This window comes from Pleuronectes platessa, chromosome 16 (assembly GCF_947347685.1).
Source record: "Pleuronectes platessa chromosome 16, fPlePla1.1, whole genome shotgun sequence".
Lineage (NCBI taxonomy): Eukaryota > Metazoa > Chordata > Actinopteri > Pleuronectiformes > Pleuronectidae > Pleuronectes > Pleuronectes platessa.
In genome coordinates this window covers 20,860,075-20,876,357 of record NC_070641.1, presented here as the reverse complement: position 1 = coordinate 20,876,357, position 16,283 = coordinate 20,860,075, and the positions used below count along the sequence as shown (strand labels likewise).

At 44.5% G+C, this 16,283-nt stretch overlaps 1 protein-coding gene across 1 annotated transcript in view; it reads right to left on the bottom strand.

Annotated features, from left to right (window-relative positions):
* llgl1 (LLGL scribble cell polarity complex component 1) overlaps window positions 1-15,266 on the bottom strand; it is a 34,165-nt gene extending 18,899 nt beyond the window's left edge. Inside the window, exons 1-5 of the mRNA XM_053443610.1 lie at window positions 15,123-15,266; window positions 12,573-12,670; window positions 2,582-2,663; window positions 2,331-2,491; window positions 2,087-2,233 (exon numbers count right to left, since the gene is read on the bottom strand). Coding sequence (XP_053299585.1) covers window positions 2,087-2,233; window positions 2,331-2,491; window positions 2,582-2,663; window positions 12,573-12,670; window positions 15,123-15,203 — 569 coding nt within the window. The 5' untranslated portion in view covers window positions 15,204-15,266. The remainder of the gene's footprint in view (window positions 1-2,086; window positions 2,234-2,330; window positions 2,492-2,581; window positions 2,664-12,572; window positions 12,671-15,122) is intronic.
* Window positions 15,267-16,283: the final 1,017 nt, after the last annotated feature.

The window sequence follows — 16,283 nt, the reverse complement described above, 5'->3', positions numbered from 1 at the left end:
TAGGGTTCACTGAGGAAGCTCCTCTCTCCGGAAGCACAGAGGCAGAAACACTCCCAACAAAGCATTCCACTGTCTCCGTCTCTCCGTTCACAAGTATTTTCAGGGAATCCAGCATCCTGCTACATAGTCCCGGTGATGAGCCGCTGTGTGTGTGTGTGTGTGTGTGTGTCTGTGTCAGTGTGTGTGTGTCTGTGTGTGTGCGCATTCACTGGAGAAACAGCTGAAACACTTCCCCAACCGGAACACCGCGTTTTGGCCGCCGGTACAAAGCCGCACTGTCTAAACACACACACGCCTACGCCTTATCAGGGCCCTTGTTAGGCCTCAGTTCTGCCCAGTTCCCCTAACAAGCCCAGTTAATGAGGGGTTCGGCCGACCAGTCAGACAGTCGCACACACGGCAGAATAAATAGGAAGCACAACAGAAGCTCTGTGATGCCCGGTCCATGAGTATCAACACAGGAATGCAGCAAAGACGTCGACAGCACGAAACATGAAGAAACAAAGTTCATTGAATGCGCAAGAATAAACTAAACACTTAAACATGCATGTGTGGACACTACTCTTCATTGCGCAGCTTTGCGTGACACATGTTCAGTTTATTCCGAGGTTATGCGTGGTGCACTAATACCCGTGTTTTTTCTTGAGATCTGTCTGTTGAGCATTCAAACATGGCTGCACACGATCGCCGGCGGCTGAGTGAGTAACAGAAACACTTCACAGTCCTGTAGACAACACCATTATATCCCCATGTTTATTGGCGACTACAGCTGGTCTTTGTTTATGTGGGATTTCCAGTGTTTGGGTATTTTCTGAACCGTCAGCCTTTCCCGTTGGTTTCGTTATGTAAGTTTTGCTGAGTGCAAAGCCGGTGTTTCACCAGTTCACACAGTATTTTGTGTCGGGTTTCAGGTGCCTGAAAATCTTCTTATTACTTCCATCAAGGAGATCATGTGTTCCCCTCTGTTCGCTAGTTTGCTGGTCAGAAGCTGCTGAATCTATATTTTATAAACTGAGGGCCAATTTCTTATTACTGTCTTTATCCCAGGGGATAATTCATGGATCTTGATGAAACAATCTAACAGATTCAGGGAACTTGGTGCAGCTTGAGTGAACTTTTGATGCATCTTGACAGAGGTTTGTGCTTTATTGAGCGACAGATCTAATTTGTCATATTAAATGTTCATGTCTAAGAGCGGCTGCCCACTAGAGGATTTTCAACTCTTGACCGATTTAAAAAAAAACGCTGGAGACCACAGACATAATGACAGATTTAACCAATTTAATAATCTTATAATCTTCAGAACACACAGACTGAAAGATTTGGCCAGAGCGTCAGACCACACACTGGCCGCTGGTAGGAAACAATTTCACAGTGGCGATTTCCAGAGACTTGAAATCTCACAGAAACTCGCTTGTTTGAACGCTTGCGTGATTAAACGTGACTTCAGAAGAAAAACAGAACCAAAGCTTTCTGAGCTCGACTCATGTTCACTGCAAACTGGAGCCATATCATTACACTGCACTTGTCCTGCAAACTTCTTGTCCAAATAAAAACATCTGTTGTAACTTTGTCCCAAAAACCAAGCGACTCTGAATCTCAATTCTGTGCTACTTCTAACAATGAGTGCACCAGTGCAACAAAACACATCATTTTCTGCATCTGGCTCTTTGCTCTTCCTTCACACATCATTCATCAGTTTTACAGGATGGGACGTCTCTAAGGCCGTTTCCTGTCCCCTGAAAACCCAAAGACCTTGTTGTTCTCATGGTCTCTGAACCACATGACCCTGACCTGCCTGCGCTGCTGTGAAGGTCAACAAGGAGATTTGTCTCCACGTGCACGTGTGTGTCTGACCTGCTCTGCTCAGCTGGAGCAGAGTGGAGGAAACTAGTGTGTTTGAAGAGAAGACATGTGACGGGGATGGAGAAGAGAGAAGTGATAGTTAAGAGAGAAAGAAAGAGATCCAGCCAGGATGACTGCATTAAGATCTGCAGTGTGTCATCCTTCTATTTATCAGACTTAACCATTTTTATCTGTCTGCTGATACTCGCTGTCTGTAAAGTCACTGATGCGACAGTCTCACCTCTGCGTGACCTGATCCTGGAGCAGCGTCTGGTCGTCTCTCAGTGACAGGTGGGGCAACTGCAGGAAGTACACGCCCCCTCCCTCCGTTCCGATGCAGAGCAGGTCACATGACCTCAGCAGCAGGAGTACGGTCACCCGAGTGGCACTGCGAAAACGATGAAGAGGAGTGAAGCTGCAGGTAGATCTGAATTCACTCTTTACACAAGTTATTGATACACACATATTCACAGGCTTATATATACCTGCAGCTCTCGATGCCGGGTCTTCCTGGGAGGATGTAGCTGTCCACTTCTTGGAGAGAGGCCGCACCCTCTTTCTTAACTCCTCCCACCTCTCTGGGGGCCCCGGCCACGAGCTCCCACAGGTGGATGGTGTTGTCATCCAGCAGCGACAGCAGCCGCCCCTACAACCAAACAAGACAAACATCACACATCTGTTTGACCGCTATTTCAATTTCTACTAATGTTGCACAAACTGCTGAGGGGGAGCTCACCTGTCCAGGCAGGAAGTGGATCTGTGTGACTGCAGTGGTGTCTTGGTGTAGTCCTGTGAACTCAACACCAGGGGCTCCGTAACTGTGAGGATCCGGTCAAGGAAATACACAGCATGGAAGAACTTTACACTGCATAGGCTGTAGTCATTAATTTAGAGGCTGTAGTCACTTTAATGCAGAACATTTTCAGCTGCAGAAAGCATGATGTTTTTGTTGACACAGACGTTGGCTCTTATCGCCAAAAGCTCCCAAATCTCATCATCTTTCCAAGTAGACATCTTGGGAATCTCTTTTTAATCCTGAGATCTTGGTATTCTTCCAATTTCGAGCCTCTCGCATATTAAAAGCAACATCATATTTAAACTCTGAATATTTCTCCTCTCACATGAACCCCCTTGGACTCGAGCGCGTGTTGATTTCATGCAGTAGACATCACATCCCAGAGAATCAGGACCTGGGACGACTGAAGATTGCTGCTGAAATATTGTTCTCCTTCTCCCTGAGGAGATTTCTGACTGTGCGGAAGGACACGGGCTTCAAACAGAAAGCACAAGCACATACCTACGTCTCCTCCAGACAGACTCACACTGTGTAATACAATTATTACACAGTGTTGACACGCACACTGGTGACAGCTCAGCACCGTCACCGTTTCACCGCATGACACGAAAACCCAGAGACACACACACACGTCCTAACATTTTCTTAGAGTAGAATTAAAATGTGAACACAGTTACAACTGGTCATTCTGAGCTGTAAACCTGAATGAACATGCTGGTTAGGTGTAATAGCAGGACACTGAAACAAGGCTCGTTGCAATTACCAGCACCCGATGACGCAGATGATCAGAAACCAGCGTGATTGTGTATAATCAACAGTAATCTTCACGCAGCCCTTCCTCTGCAAGCCCAGTAAATGAAGCCGAGCTGATAAAATAAAGACTACACTCAAGATCTGTGACGCCACGAAGACAATTAAGCTAAATTTGGATAAACTGCGAATTAGCACACACCCGCTAGCAGCCAGCTTACATAATCCTGCAGGAATGTGGGTTGAAATACAGAAAAATAGGGAAATCTAAAAGGATCTCATGTTTGTGTAACTTTGAACAGAGCTGCTTCAACATTGTCTTCATTATTTACAGTTTCATCTGAGAAAAATATATGTTTGAACCGTATAAATATTCTCCTCTTTTCATGTTTTTACTCTCATTAGAATTGATTGGTCTTTTTCTTTCCTATTCCCAGCATGCCCGGGGAAAACTTTCTGCATTATACAATGTTCCCACCCTCTCTTCTTCCCACCACTCTGTAGGACATCCAGAAAATCTATATAAAAGTCAGAGATCTTCCTTCAGCACCATTCTCCACGTTCATTTTAACCTTTTTTCCCCTAAACATGAATCCCTCCCTGTCCTGATCCCCTGGAGGCCCAGCTGGGTTAGGGTTAGGGTTAGTGTTATACCAGCATTCTTTCAGTGTTGTCACTTCCTACCGCTGGGTTTTATTTGCCGCAATAATACATGCCTCAGACAGCTGGAGGTGGCTGAGAGCATTGACTCATGGGTCATGAACCACAAGTCCAGATAATGGCCACAGAGGCAAAAAGAAAAACAAAGATATGAGAGAGACGGATCAAATAAACCACCGCTAGAGAAATATGATAAATATTCTACTGCCTGACGGGAACAGATGGACATTTTGGGAAAATATGCTTTATTTGTTTTCTTTCCGAGGTAAATGAGTAGATTGATAAAACTCTCACGTCTTTCATGCAAACGCAGTAGATTCAGTCAAAAGCAGATTAGCAGCGAGAGATTGTCCAGGTTGTAAAACAACAGGAAGTGTCTGACACATTTAAACGACGGGTTGGTGCCCGGGTAGAGCAGCAGGAGGTAGAACAGGACTTACAAATGTTGTATTGTGTTGTCGCCTGCGTCTTCTATATATACACCTCTTTTTCATCCTGACATTTCTATTCTTTATGTTTTTGTTTTACTTTTGCATCTATTGCATGTTAGAACCGTCATCACCACACCCAATCGGTCACAGTGAATTTTTCGGACCATTTCCTGCTGCTGCTCGGACATTTTCTGGATATTTAAACAACAGGGCAGGAAGGAGGGTTCCAGAAAATGTGCAGAGCAATGGACTCAGACATTTGTGTATTGGTGGATTTCTCAAAAATATCCTGTCATCCCTACTCCAACAATGATCCCTCTTTCAACGTGACAAGGTACTTTCCTTCCTGCCATCAGAATCAACTGGGCCTGATCAGTGTTTTTGTACAGGCTACAGAACATGACTTGAGCTGAACCGTCTTAAGTGAAAAGAGAAAACTCACAGCCGAGTGAAAAAGATCTGAGGGACTGACAACAGATGGGCAGCGGTGGTTTGTAGCCGTGTCCCAGCTATGTAATAATGGCCGCAGCAGTTCCTCCTAATTTAAGCTGGCTGTGCAAAGAAAGCTGTCAGCATGTAGGGAAAAAATAAAACCACTAATGACTATTTAAGACTGTCAGAGCCTTGACACTTGGCTGGTCTGCAGCACCTTTGACAGGAACCAGGCCACCACCGTCTCCCATTACAGTCCACAGACCCCAAATACATATGTCTGGCAGTCAGAGGAGCTGCAACGCACAGCGGAGGTTTGTACTGTAAATTAAAGGGAAGACAAATTAAATGTGTGAGACGAGGAAGTGAAAGAGTAAGAAAAACGTAAGAGTTCAAATGTGGCACGTGGCTCACATATAATAAACACACACACAGAAACACACACACACAATTCCTGGTCTTGGGGATGTCAGAGGACAGCTGGTGGTGGGATTCCCAGTGATGATGTCATCAACTCCTAACTAGGGGCGACATGCATGTGTGTGTGTTTGTGTGTGTGTGTGTGAGTGTGCGTCTATGTCCACTGAATTAAGCTCCCTGCCCCACTCGATCTGTTCACTGGTCATCATACTGGTCCTCAATAGTAGTGGGCAGATAACACATGCGTCACCCTCCCCATCTCACACTGCAAATACCCCAAATATCATGTCAGGATCTAAGTTAATTTAGTCATTAATCAAACTATTGAACAAACTAAGAGTCTGAACTTAAATTGACAGAAACGTCAACTTCATTTCACCATAATCCAACAATTGGTTGTTGAGATATTTCCGTCTGGAACAAAGTAGAGATTCAACCAACTGACATTAACTGGGCTTTAGCCAGTTCCCTTCTTTAGTTATTCTGGTTACACTTCTGACAAACTTCTAAAGGCTGATGAGTGTTCTTCAAAATATATGAAACTATGTTTAAATTCAAGACCTCTGGAGTCAAGTATATATTATGTATAAAAAGAAATGTCAGATGAAAGAAGCCTCACGAGAAAGATCAGTGGCTTATTCAACCGTTCAAAGACACACACCGAAGGCTACAGGAAGTCAAGAGACTCTCCGAAATCAAATGCTCAAATTGAAGATGAACTTATTTAAAAGTATAAAGCAACAAGCCCATACTCCAGCTTTCACTTTCTGGAGAAAAAGAATAACTCTACATGATAAGAGACTTGAATCTCTGAGCAACCTGCTGAATGTCACACTGGTTCATAGGAAACCATTCATCCACCTGCATGTTCTGATTGTATGACAAAGATGTGTCTCATCGCTCACCAGAGATCCCTGAAATGCAAACAATGAAGGCCTACAGTAACTCATAATCACTCCCTCACATACACACACAGTGCAATTGCCCGGTGATGCAGAGAGAGAGAGCGTTAGCAAGGATAAAGCGATTTCACGGTCTGAATACAGACAAACAGAAGGCATTGTCCTCCATGCGGACACACAGACAACAGCCAGCACACCCTTAACACACACACACAGGGATTTGTGTGTGTGTGTGTGTGTGTGTGAAGACAAGAATTGACAGGAAGGAAGGATATATCGCTAAACCCAAGGATGAATGTACAAGTTCCACAAAGAAAGACAATAAGACATTTTAGCCCAGAGAAAAGGTTAAAATAATGTTTATAAAAGTAGTTTGAGAGTTTCAAGTCTTATCATCTGAGGGATCTTTAGCAATCATATTCTCCAACTCTCTTTCCTCCCCAACACACACACACACACACACACACGAATAGTTACAAGCTCTTCACATGTCTGGCAAAAGACAGTCTACAACAGGACAAGCCAAACAACTCCACCCACCCACTAGAGAAACAATCCAGTCTCATTTGCATCCTCTCCCTCAGCTAGTACCTCTCCACCTCCCACACTCCTCTTTCTGTCCCACTCAATGCATGTTCACCCCCCCGACACGGCAGCAGTCAAACTACAAGCACAGGACTGTCAGGTCAGCTAGGAAGCACACAACAAACTACAACTAAACAATTACCACTGTATTACCTTCCCTAAAAGTTAATGAATCCAGTTGTGAAGCCGTATATTATAATAACGGGCTGTGGATGTTATTTGAAGACAACTGACCCAGGGGGTTTTAAATGAAGCAATATCAACAGCATCATTACTCTATACTTCTCCTTCACTTCCTCTTCTTTTATTCAGTCTCATGCTCTCTCACTCTTTCAACACTTCAGGCCTCGATCATTCAACGCTGAGCCACCAGTTCAGAAGAATGTTTTCTTTTGGGTTCTCCTCAACTCTCAATTAATAAACTCTCCACTCCGTCCAACTCGCAGAGACCCCCCCCCCCCCCTCCCCCTTAATCCCACCAGACAGACGGACCGACCTCTCCAACTTGTTGCCCAACTGGGCGGGTGAGTGTGTGTCAGTCGGGGGGGGTTGGCTGAAGAGGAGGCCGGCATGGACCAAAGAGAGGGAAAGAGGAGGGAGGGTGTGTGTGAGATGGAGAGGACAGAAGGAGGAGGAGGCTGATTTAAAGAGCCTGACAGTCTGCAGGAATATCAATGAGGATCAGGCTACAACCAGGGGACAGAGTGACGGAAGGACGAATGGAAAACCTAAAAAAAACAACACAAAGCTAGACGGGGACAGTTGAGGAGCAAAACAAAAACAAACATGACAGGAGGAGTGAGAAAAAGACAGAGTAGAGGACTAAAAATAGTGTAACATGCAGTGTTGGATAAATTACTTTATATGGCAAATAAGTGGAGGCAGTGTGTGGGCGAGAGGAGGAATAAAAAAAGAAGAGGTGAAGAGTGGGAGGAATGCCACAGGCTGCGTTGCAATGATTTGCTCGTAACCTTGCTGTTAAATGCTGCCTTATATCGACACGTAGAAGAAAAGATTACATAAAGTGATATTTATAGGAGGCAACAGATTAGCCTGTAACACAAACCACAGTCTGCACATGAAAAACGTTAATGTGACAAATGAAAAGCTGGAAATGTTTGTGGGAATGACAGGAAAGGCTGAAGTTCACTGAGTGGTACCAGCGAGCACATGGGGAATTCACTGTTTTCACCACCAACTATAATAATGGTGTTGACTCCGAGCTTCGGTAAACAATTCCAGATTCCTTCACGATAAGCTGCAGCAGCTGACACGGTCAACTCGGTTCACAGGTCACCAAACTATGTAAACTGTCTGTGGTGTCGCCCTGCAGGAGAGCATGAATCACACACCGGGGCAGTGAAACCCGATGACATCAGAAAACACTGCTCAACCTCAGCGATGACAAAACAGGTCGACCGCGGCTGAAATCTGAAGAGATGCAAACAAGAAGAACGCAACGCTTTTTGGCGTGACAGGAAAATCACAGAGTGTGTGTGTTTGTGTGCAACAGGATGTCACACAGACAGAAGGAGAACTGACAGCTGGAGCACACCCAGAAATACACAGATCAAAGCTCTGCAGTGTGTGTGTGTGTGTGTGTGTGTGTAAATATTAGCTTGGCTGTTGGCTCACCGATACTGAAGATTCATGGTCACAAAGTTTCAGTGTGACTCAGCGCGTACTGGATAAAAGCAAAGCCCATAGTTTCACATTAGTTTAGTTTACATCAAGTGTGTGTGTGTGTGTGTGGTCCAGATATTACTCATGTGGTGGGTGGGGACTTAAATCTGTGCAAATGAACATTTTAATGTGATATACAAGTTAAGCTTAGGTTTAGGGTTAAGCGAGTAGTAACTCTGGTTCAGATGTTTGTGCTCAGCAGTATTTTCTTTGACCTTTTTGCAGAGAGCTGACTCGTTTCTATCAAGAAACTCTGTGTGTGCTGAGCTGCAGACTTTTAAAACCCTCCGGTCTTCAAGCACTTTCTCATCCCAGGCAACTGCACTGGTCGTCCTGGAAACCAATTCAAAAGCTCCCTTTATTAAGACTAGACTCAGCAACAAAGCTCTTACTCACCCAATCTCTCTCTCTCTCACACACACACACATGCACAGACACACACACACAGAGGGTTAACCCAGGGCAATGCAACATGCATTCCCTGACAGGAGACAGACTCTTTCAGATCGCCCCACCACCCCCACATCATCTCTGTCGACACACGCACACACAAACACACAATAAAACTCTACGCCACATCGCCCCCTTCCCTCTGCTGAGCCCCAGTCTGTGGTTGAAGCAGAAAAGTCTCAGGGTGTAATATGACTCTGCTTTTATAAACACAGAGAGAGAGAGAAAGAGAAAGAGAAAAGGAAAGAACAAGTGAGAAACTCGAGCGAGAGGCTGAAACCGAGCACATGTGAAAAAAACACACAAAATCAGAAGTTCATATATAAACTCTCAGAACATTTAGCAAAATTCCACTTCTCCTTTGTAACTGAGTCACTACAGCTCTACATCTACCCAGCCAGACATGGTACTCCAGTCAACACACACTGTGCACCACTGCTCGGGCATCAGGGTGTGAGACTGGAACCACACATCTGGCAGTACGGGCTTGAAGGCTGTGTGTGTGTGTGTGTGTGTGTGTGTGTGTGTGTGTGTGTGTGTGTGTGTGTGTGTGTGTGTGTGTGTGTGTGTGAGTGTGTGAGTTTCGCTGTACACAGGTATGCTGGGAAGCTCGTCTAGGTCAAACCGAAGTCAGTCAGTCTGTGAGATTATCAGGGAATGTGCAGTCACACACACACACACACACACAAATATTTGTTCAAAATGAAGGCTACTAACCTCAGATCAAAAATTGTGATGAAATCTGTCACAGTCAGTCATCTACTGAAGCTCTGACATCAGAGGTGAAGCTATCAGGTGATAAATGAATCGATCAAGCAAAAGAAACTGTGGTTTCCTCTTCTCGAATGTGAGGATTTACCATAGAGGTCAGGTGACATCAAATGTCTTAAGAAATAAACAATCCAATTTTCTCATTTGAGAATCAAACAACCACGAAAACCATAAAATATTTGGCTTTAAGAAGTATCTCATGATTAATCAACAGTCTAATGTATTAATTGAGAATTGTTGTAGCTCTAGTTTCACCTAAATGACTAATTGACGTTGTGCAAAGGTAAAGAAATACTTTATTGGGAAATTTTCTTTAAATATAAACATAATATTTGTGATGACCAACTGCTCTAATGCACCTAACGTGTGAGACAGGATCCTGCATTCAGTCACATTCCTGCAAAGTGACTTGTTCTTTGAAAACTTTCCAGGTTTTTTCCCTGTGGGTATAAAGCACATGCTGACTTTCCAGAAATTCCACCAGCAGCTGGGACTTTGTTAAAAAAAAAAAAAAGAGTAGGATGTTGCAGTATCAGTCATTATGTTGATATACCCATGTTAGTCAAGCTATGTTGCCCCACCCCCTCCTCTGTCTCTTTCACACTCCCCTGTCTTTACTGCCTCTGTTTATTGCCATCTCTCTCTCCCTCCCTCCCTCCCTCCATCCATCTACCCATCTCTCTCTCTCTGAGGTGCAAGCGCCTGGTACCACCAGTCTCTCTCTCTTTCCCTCTCTCGGAAAGCTGCATCTCAGACAGTTGATTCACCAGTGTGATGCATCTGCGCGCGCACACACTGACACACACAAACACACACCAACACCCACACAGGCAGAAGCACTGAAGTAAAAAAGGATATTGTGATGATCATAGACGGAATAGTACATTTTTGCTTTTCGTTTTGACAGAAATAATAATGTGATGTTTTCTGGTGTCTCTACCAACAAGCATGTTCACTCAGGTCTGGAGGATATCACTGCCCCTGTGATGTGGATTCTACACTTAACCATGTTGCATCATCAGCCTCCCTTCCCACTGATAAATGTCCACAAACTGGTTTGTAACCACAGTTTGTAGGAACATACATTAGAATCCAAACCCTGGTATGTCTGTGTGTCAATCCTTTTGCCTGCTCTCCACTACACCTCACAGACAAATCATGCGAGACAAACCTAAAACATGTGAAGCAAAAATGCGAAACCAACATAGTAAAAAAAACACTGCATCCTTTAAAGAGTACACACACACGCTTTTACATTATCTAAGGATGACAATGGTCTGAGCTGAGGCTCACCTGCTCCATCAGTAAACAGGGGGGGGTAACCCAACACTGGGCAAACCACAACACGTCAACATGCTGATGTTAGGCTGCTGCTCTAATTACAGAACCATCGTTATAATCATGGCCCCGTTCAGACGTGGCGTTAACACCCGTCTCAGGTGATCTGATCTCAAGTGGACGGCTCTAAGTGCAGGTGGGAATAGACCCAAGACGCACTGGAGATCCGATCACTCAGACGTGGTCTAAGACACATCGGGCTTCATTCCTTTATCTGTGTAAACGCGTCCTGGGCAACATGAAGCTCAGCTGCTGTCTACTGATCAGCTACAGTTTCATAAAGAACTCAAATGATTGAGTTTCCCATGCATCGTTTTATTTGGGGCCACTACCGCTATATCAACATTTCATTTTTTGACTGACATGCAGAGTCAAATTACAGCTTTGTCCTCGTGCAGCCCATGAGCCAAACCACTACTCATACACAGACCAGCTTTACTCAATGTTCCAACTCATCCTGTTTTGCTAAAAGGGTCAGAGCCTTGCATCGTCACCACCGGGGTTGAGGGTTAGATTCCAACTGACCACAAACTAGAAAAATACATATATGGTATGTCTGAGGCTCCACAGTTTGAGGTTCTTGGTTTGATTTTCATAGTTCTGGCCGAGAGGACAATCAACTTTGACATTATACTCGCCCCGTGAAGTGCAGTGAAGTTATGGTAACAACACTGCAGCTGAGTACTGAAGGGCAGCAACAGCAGCAGCAGTCAGATGATCACTTAAATTGTAAATAAACCCTTATTTTGACCATAATATCCAAACCACCAGAAATTGAGTGCACTTAAAATATCCCCTGCAAAGAGAAACACTGTGCTAACACTACTCCAGTAACTACTGTAGGTCACAGAGCAAAATATGAAACTATTTACAAACGACATTTTGGATAGTTGTTCCAAGTTCAGCTCAGATTTCTCTTCATGAAACTTGTAAAGAGTCTGATCATTCATTCAGATGTCTTTACTAAAATCTGTACTAAAGAAATGGCACCATATTCCCCAGATATCAGACATTTAGTCAAATAAATAACAAAATAAAAGATAATGCAATCTGGAATATTGTCAGTTTAGTAGTTAATGACAGATCAGTTCTCTTCAGTGGTGCAGACAGACACAGACACACACAGCACACACTCCAATGAGCTGATGTTATAGTAACAGCTCTGCCGCAGATACAGCCCGTCACTTTTTTCCTCAATATTACAAAAATAGCTTTGAGCAAGACAAACCAACAGCGCTGTAAGAAAATAGGAAACGCAGCACCCACCTTCCAGCTCAGCGCGACTAAAATAGAACGAGAGTGTGGAACCTTTATGTAGACGTGGTGTTATTTGAATCACAATGACAGCTGCGGTTTCTCATCCTTAAACATGCACAGGGGACAAAATCTTACGAGAAATCACAAGAGGATGACAGATGCATGAATCACTGAGAGAACCAAGAGCAGGAGGCGGCACCGTAACTGCACTGCAGATCTGTGGAGGGGACAATGTCAAAAAGAAAAGGATACACTTTGATGGCTCCTGACTTTGTTCCAATGGCCATAAGTTGCAGTTTGGGGTCAAAGGCCAAAGCACTTGGCTGATGGGGAAAGCCATGCTCCACAGTCTGTTGGAGACAGACAGGCAGAGGAAAAGAGTGGGAGAGACAAACAGATGAAAGAGACATTAACAGCAGTTACAAGACAAGTTGTTTTAAATTCAATCTCCCACGTCTGTGTGTGCTGCTGCAGACTGTGATGTCAGTGAGGCGTCTGAAAGGGAGCGCGCCCTTAATAAAAGTTCCTAAAAAGCAGTAATGGCATCAGCATTGTTTTATTATCTTAAATGAGATTCACATCGATTCACAGTTTTTCCCTCTGCCCACGCGGGGAGAAGACGAGACAGCTCGGAAAAGCATTTCGCTCTTCAGAGGAAAAACTCAGTGAAACCACGGAGGGAGATGACTGAACCTTTGTTTAGGGGGTCGAGTGGACTTCAGAGTTTTGTGGCCAAGGACCACTGAGCGTTTTCTGTCACAAACAAATCTGGGAATGAGCTTGGCACTGAGATATGATGTAAAAGATTAACCTCAGTTTCTCGGCAGTACCAGGGTACTTACAAACAAACACACACACACACATATATATTGACACAACCATCAAAGCAGCACTCCTGGTGAGGGACCACCTCTGATTGTTGTGGCAGCTGGTGCCAAGTGTGTGTGTACGTGTGTTGTCACACTGCAGCAAATTGTTCATGGACATTCTGTTGTGCTCTTTTTCTTTGTGCAGAAATGCAGAAAATGTGCTGGTTCCAGTTTATGAAGTGTGAGACTTTGTGGTCTTTCTTTTGTCGGGTGGGACAGGAAATGAGTGTTTGTCTGACAATAAACACATCTAGACAAAACTCTTCTTAAGTTTTATAAAGACTCATTAGTCAAAACATGACAAACAAGGTTCTTCAATCATGACAGATACATCTTGTGTTTAAACTGAGAACATGAGTAGAGATCATGTTGTGTTGCAGTCTGTGCAAAACAAATAGTGGCTTTCATCATCAAACAAACACTGTGTTCTACTTTGTGAGTGACACCGTGTGCAGACTGACAGCGGCCTCATCTAACCTGGGTTCAATGCCACCGAGATGCACAACTCGACAGTGTGATGCTGCACCTCCTCCAAGACACTACACACACAGCTGATACAAAACAATTACAGATATATGTTCCTGAGACAAATGGCTGCTGCATCTCACTTCCAGGACTCCTCCTGAGAAGTGGATCTGAACTTTGTGGAGGCCAAGAGCTCCTAAACCAGACGTCAACACAGGCCCAAGGGGAAGGGTGTGTGTGTGTGAATGTTAACACAAGCCTCAGGAAGCTGAGGTTTACTGTACATGAACTGGTTAATATCCATATGGATGTGATGGCAGAGTTGAGTTGTATGAAACCTGACACTCGTGGGGTTTCGACCACAGATCCTCAAACACTGAAACAATGTGGAGGTCTGAGGAAAATACCTCTGTGAGCTTTAGCAGTGCTGGGGTAGCTCCATGGGCTGGATATTAAACCACATCAGTCAATATTAACACAATGTCACCTTATTGATTCTTTTAAAGCAACACTAGGTAGTTTGTATACCTTCAAAAGACACCTGCAGAATCATTTTGATGTAACACAAACTTATAATGGGACGAAACCACAGCACTCCCTGGACACCTGAAACTACACAACTCTGCGTTATGGTGGACGTCACACGCTAGCACCCGGGGCTAACAGCTAGCTTAAAGAGAGTAAATATTGGCAAGAGCTCAAAGAGGCCAAAGGCTGCAGGACAGATGTTGACCTGTCCATGTTGTTATTGGACAAGAGAGTGTCTTGTCCTCTTCTGCTTGCTTGACGTTGGGCTGCGTAAGTTGTCCATTCGCTGGTTTATCATCAGAGGCCAATCTTGACTTCCTGCTTGTCAACAAATGCACAGGACTACAACTGTACTTAGCTATCCCACCTGTAGGGGGAGCTCAAGAGAAGAGCATGGTGACGCTTTAAGTTTAAAGATGTTTTAAACTGTTTCTTTATGAGCAGAGAACACTTGGCTACCGGGGACTTGATCATTATTGATTGTTGATGGGTGCACTGCCTCAGCAGCCTCTTCAGGAGAAGCACTGACAGCCATTTTGACCAATATCCACAAGTCACACGTGTAGCATCCCACTGACACAAGCAGCTGCTGGTGATTAACCACAGACGGTCTCCACGGTTCACTGTGGACATGGGCCTCGTTTTTGGTGGAAGCTGATTAACGGACCAATTAACAACTCTTACACAAACTCACTAACACACACACAGACACACACACACAGTAACAAAGCCCCCTGCACGTCCCACTCCAGCACTGAAGCTACTTTGTGTTTGCACAGAAACAAACGCTCCTTCTGCTTCTTAACTTCAGTCCTGCTCCTGTTATCAGAGGAAATGCTGTGATTAGTTTGTGAGGAAGAGGAGAAGAGAAGAAGAGGAGATAAAGAGGAAGAAACCCTCTCTCCCTCCGTCCCTCTCTCCTCTTGACCCGTTACTTTACCTTGTTGAAGGCGAACAGCTCCTGTTTGATCTTCTCCCTCTGCGGGTCGGTTCCCTGCCGGCGGAACCGAAACTTCATCATCTTGGCGCCGGGCGGGGAGGGCTTGGTAGAGGGTGGGTGGGGGGGGAACCGGGGAGGATAAAAACACGGAGCTAACGAGCCGGGGGTCCTCGGCGGCAGGAGCGGGCGATGCTAATGCTAGCTAAGCGAGTGGCCCATGCAGGCTGTGCGCGGGGCTGCGTCGCTGCAGCGGGCTGCGGTTCTCTCCTCCCTCCCTTCGCTCGCGCTCCTGGAGCCTCTTCGGTCGCGGTGGGTTTGACCGCAGCCCCCGCCCTCCGTTCCTGTTCCCGGTTAGCACCGCACCGAACCCCGTCACCGGCGGCCAATCGGAGGCGAGAGAGACGTGAGGACACGCCCACTCCACCCTGCGCCCCGGAGGAGGAGGGCGCTCGGTTTGTGGCACGGGATGTACAGCGTACACGACACCTAGTGGAGGAGTGCGTAGGAGGCGGTAACCGGGCGGTGCAGTGATTAAAATGAAGCCATCCGGCGGTGAAGAGCCACTGAGCGTTAATAAGTTAAAACCTGTTGAGCGCAAAATCTGTAAATGTTTGTTTTTATATTTGAATATAAAGAAGAAGGGTTCGTGTTAATTCGGAAAAAGGTGTTATTATTGTTCCTATGATTAATATTAGTATTATTATGAAGGGAAAATAATATATACATATATAACAGCAGAGCACTTTATGCTACAAACTTTAATGTTCATTATTTCACAGTCAAATCATTTATGTACAACAGATATTTACAAAAAAATATATATAAATTGTACAATATATTTTATATAAATGTTTTTTCCTAGCGCAAAGTAAAAATAAGAACATTTAAAAAAATCATATCAGAAATTAATGAAGAATTATGTCAAATCATAGGCATTCACTGATGTTGAAGTCTATGCACAATACAGGATCTTTGCTGACTTACCAAGGGCGGAAATTATTAGTTGATTAAATAATTAGTAAACAGGATGATAATATGATAATTGATTTATCATTCAGCCTCCGGTTTTAAACCCTAAATCCCCCTAATGTTGTTGCTTCCAGCTTCAAAATATGAATATATAGGTTTTCTTTGGTCTTTTAAATCTAGCAAACTGTTTAT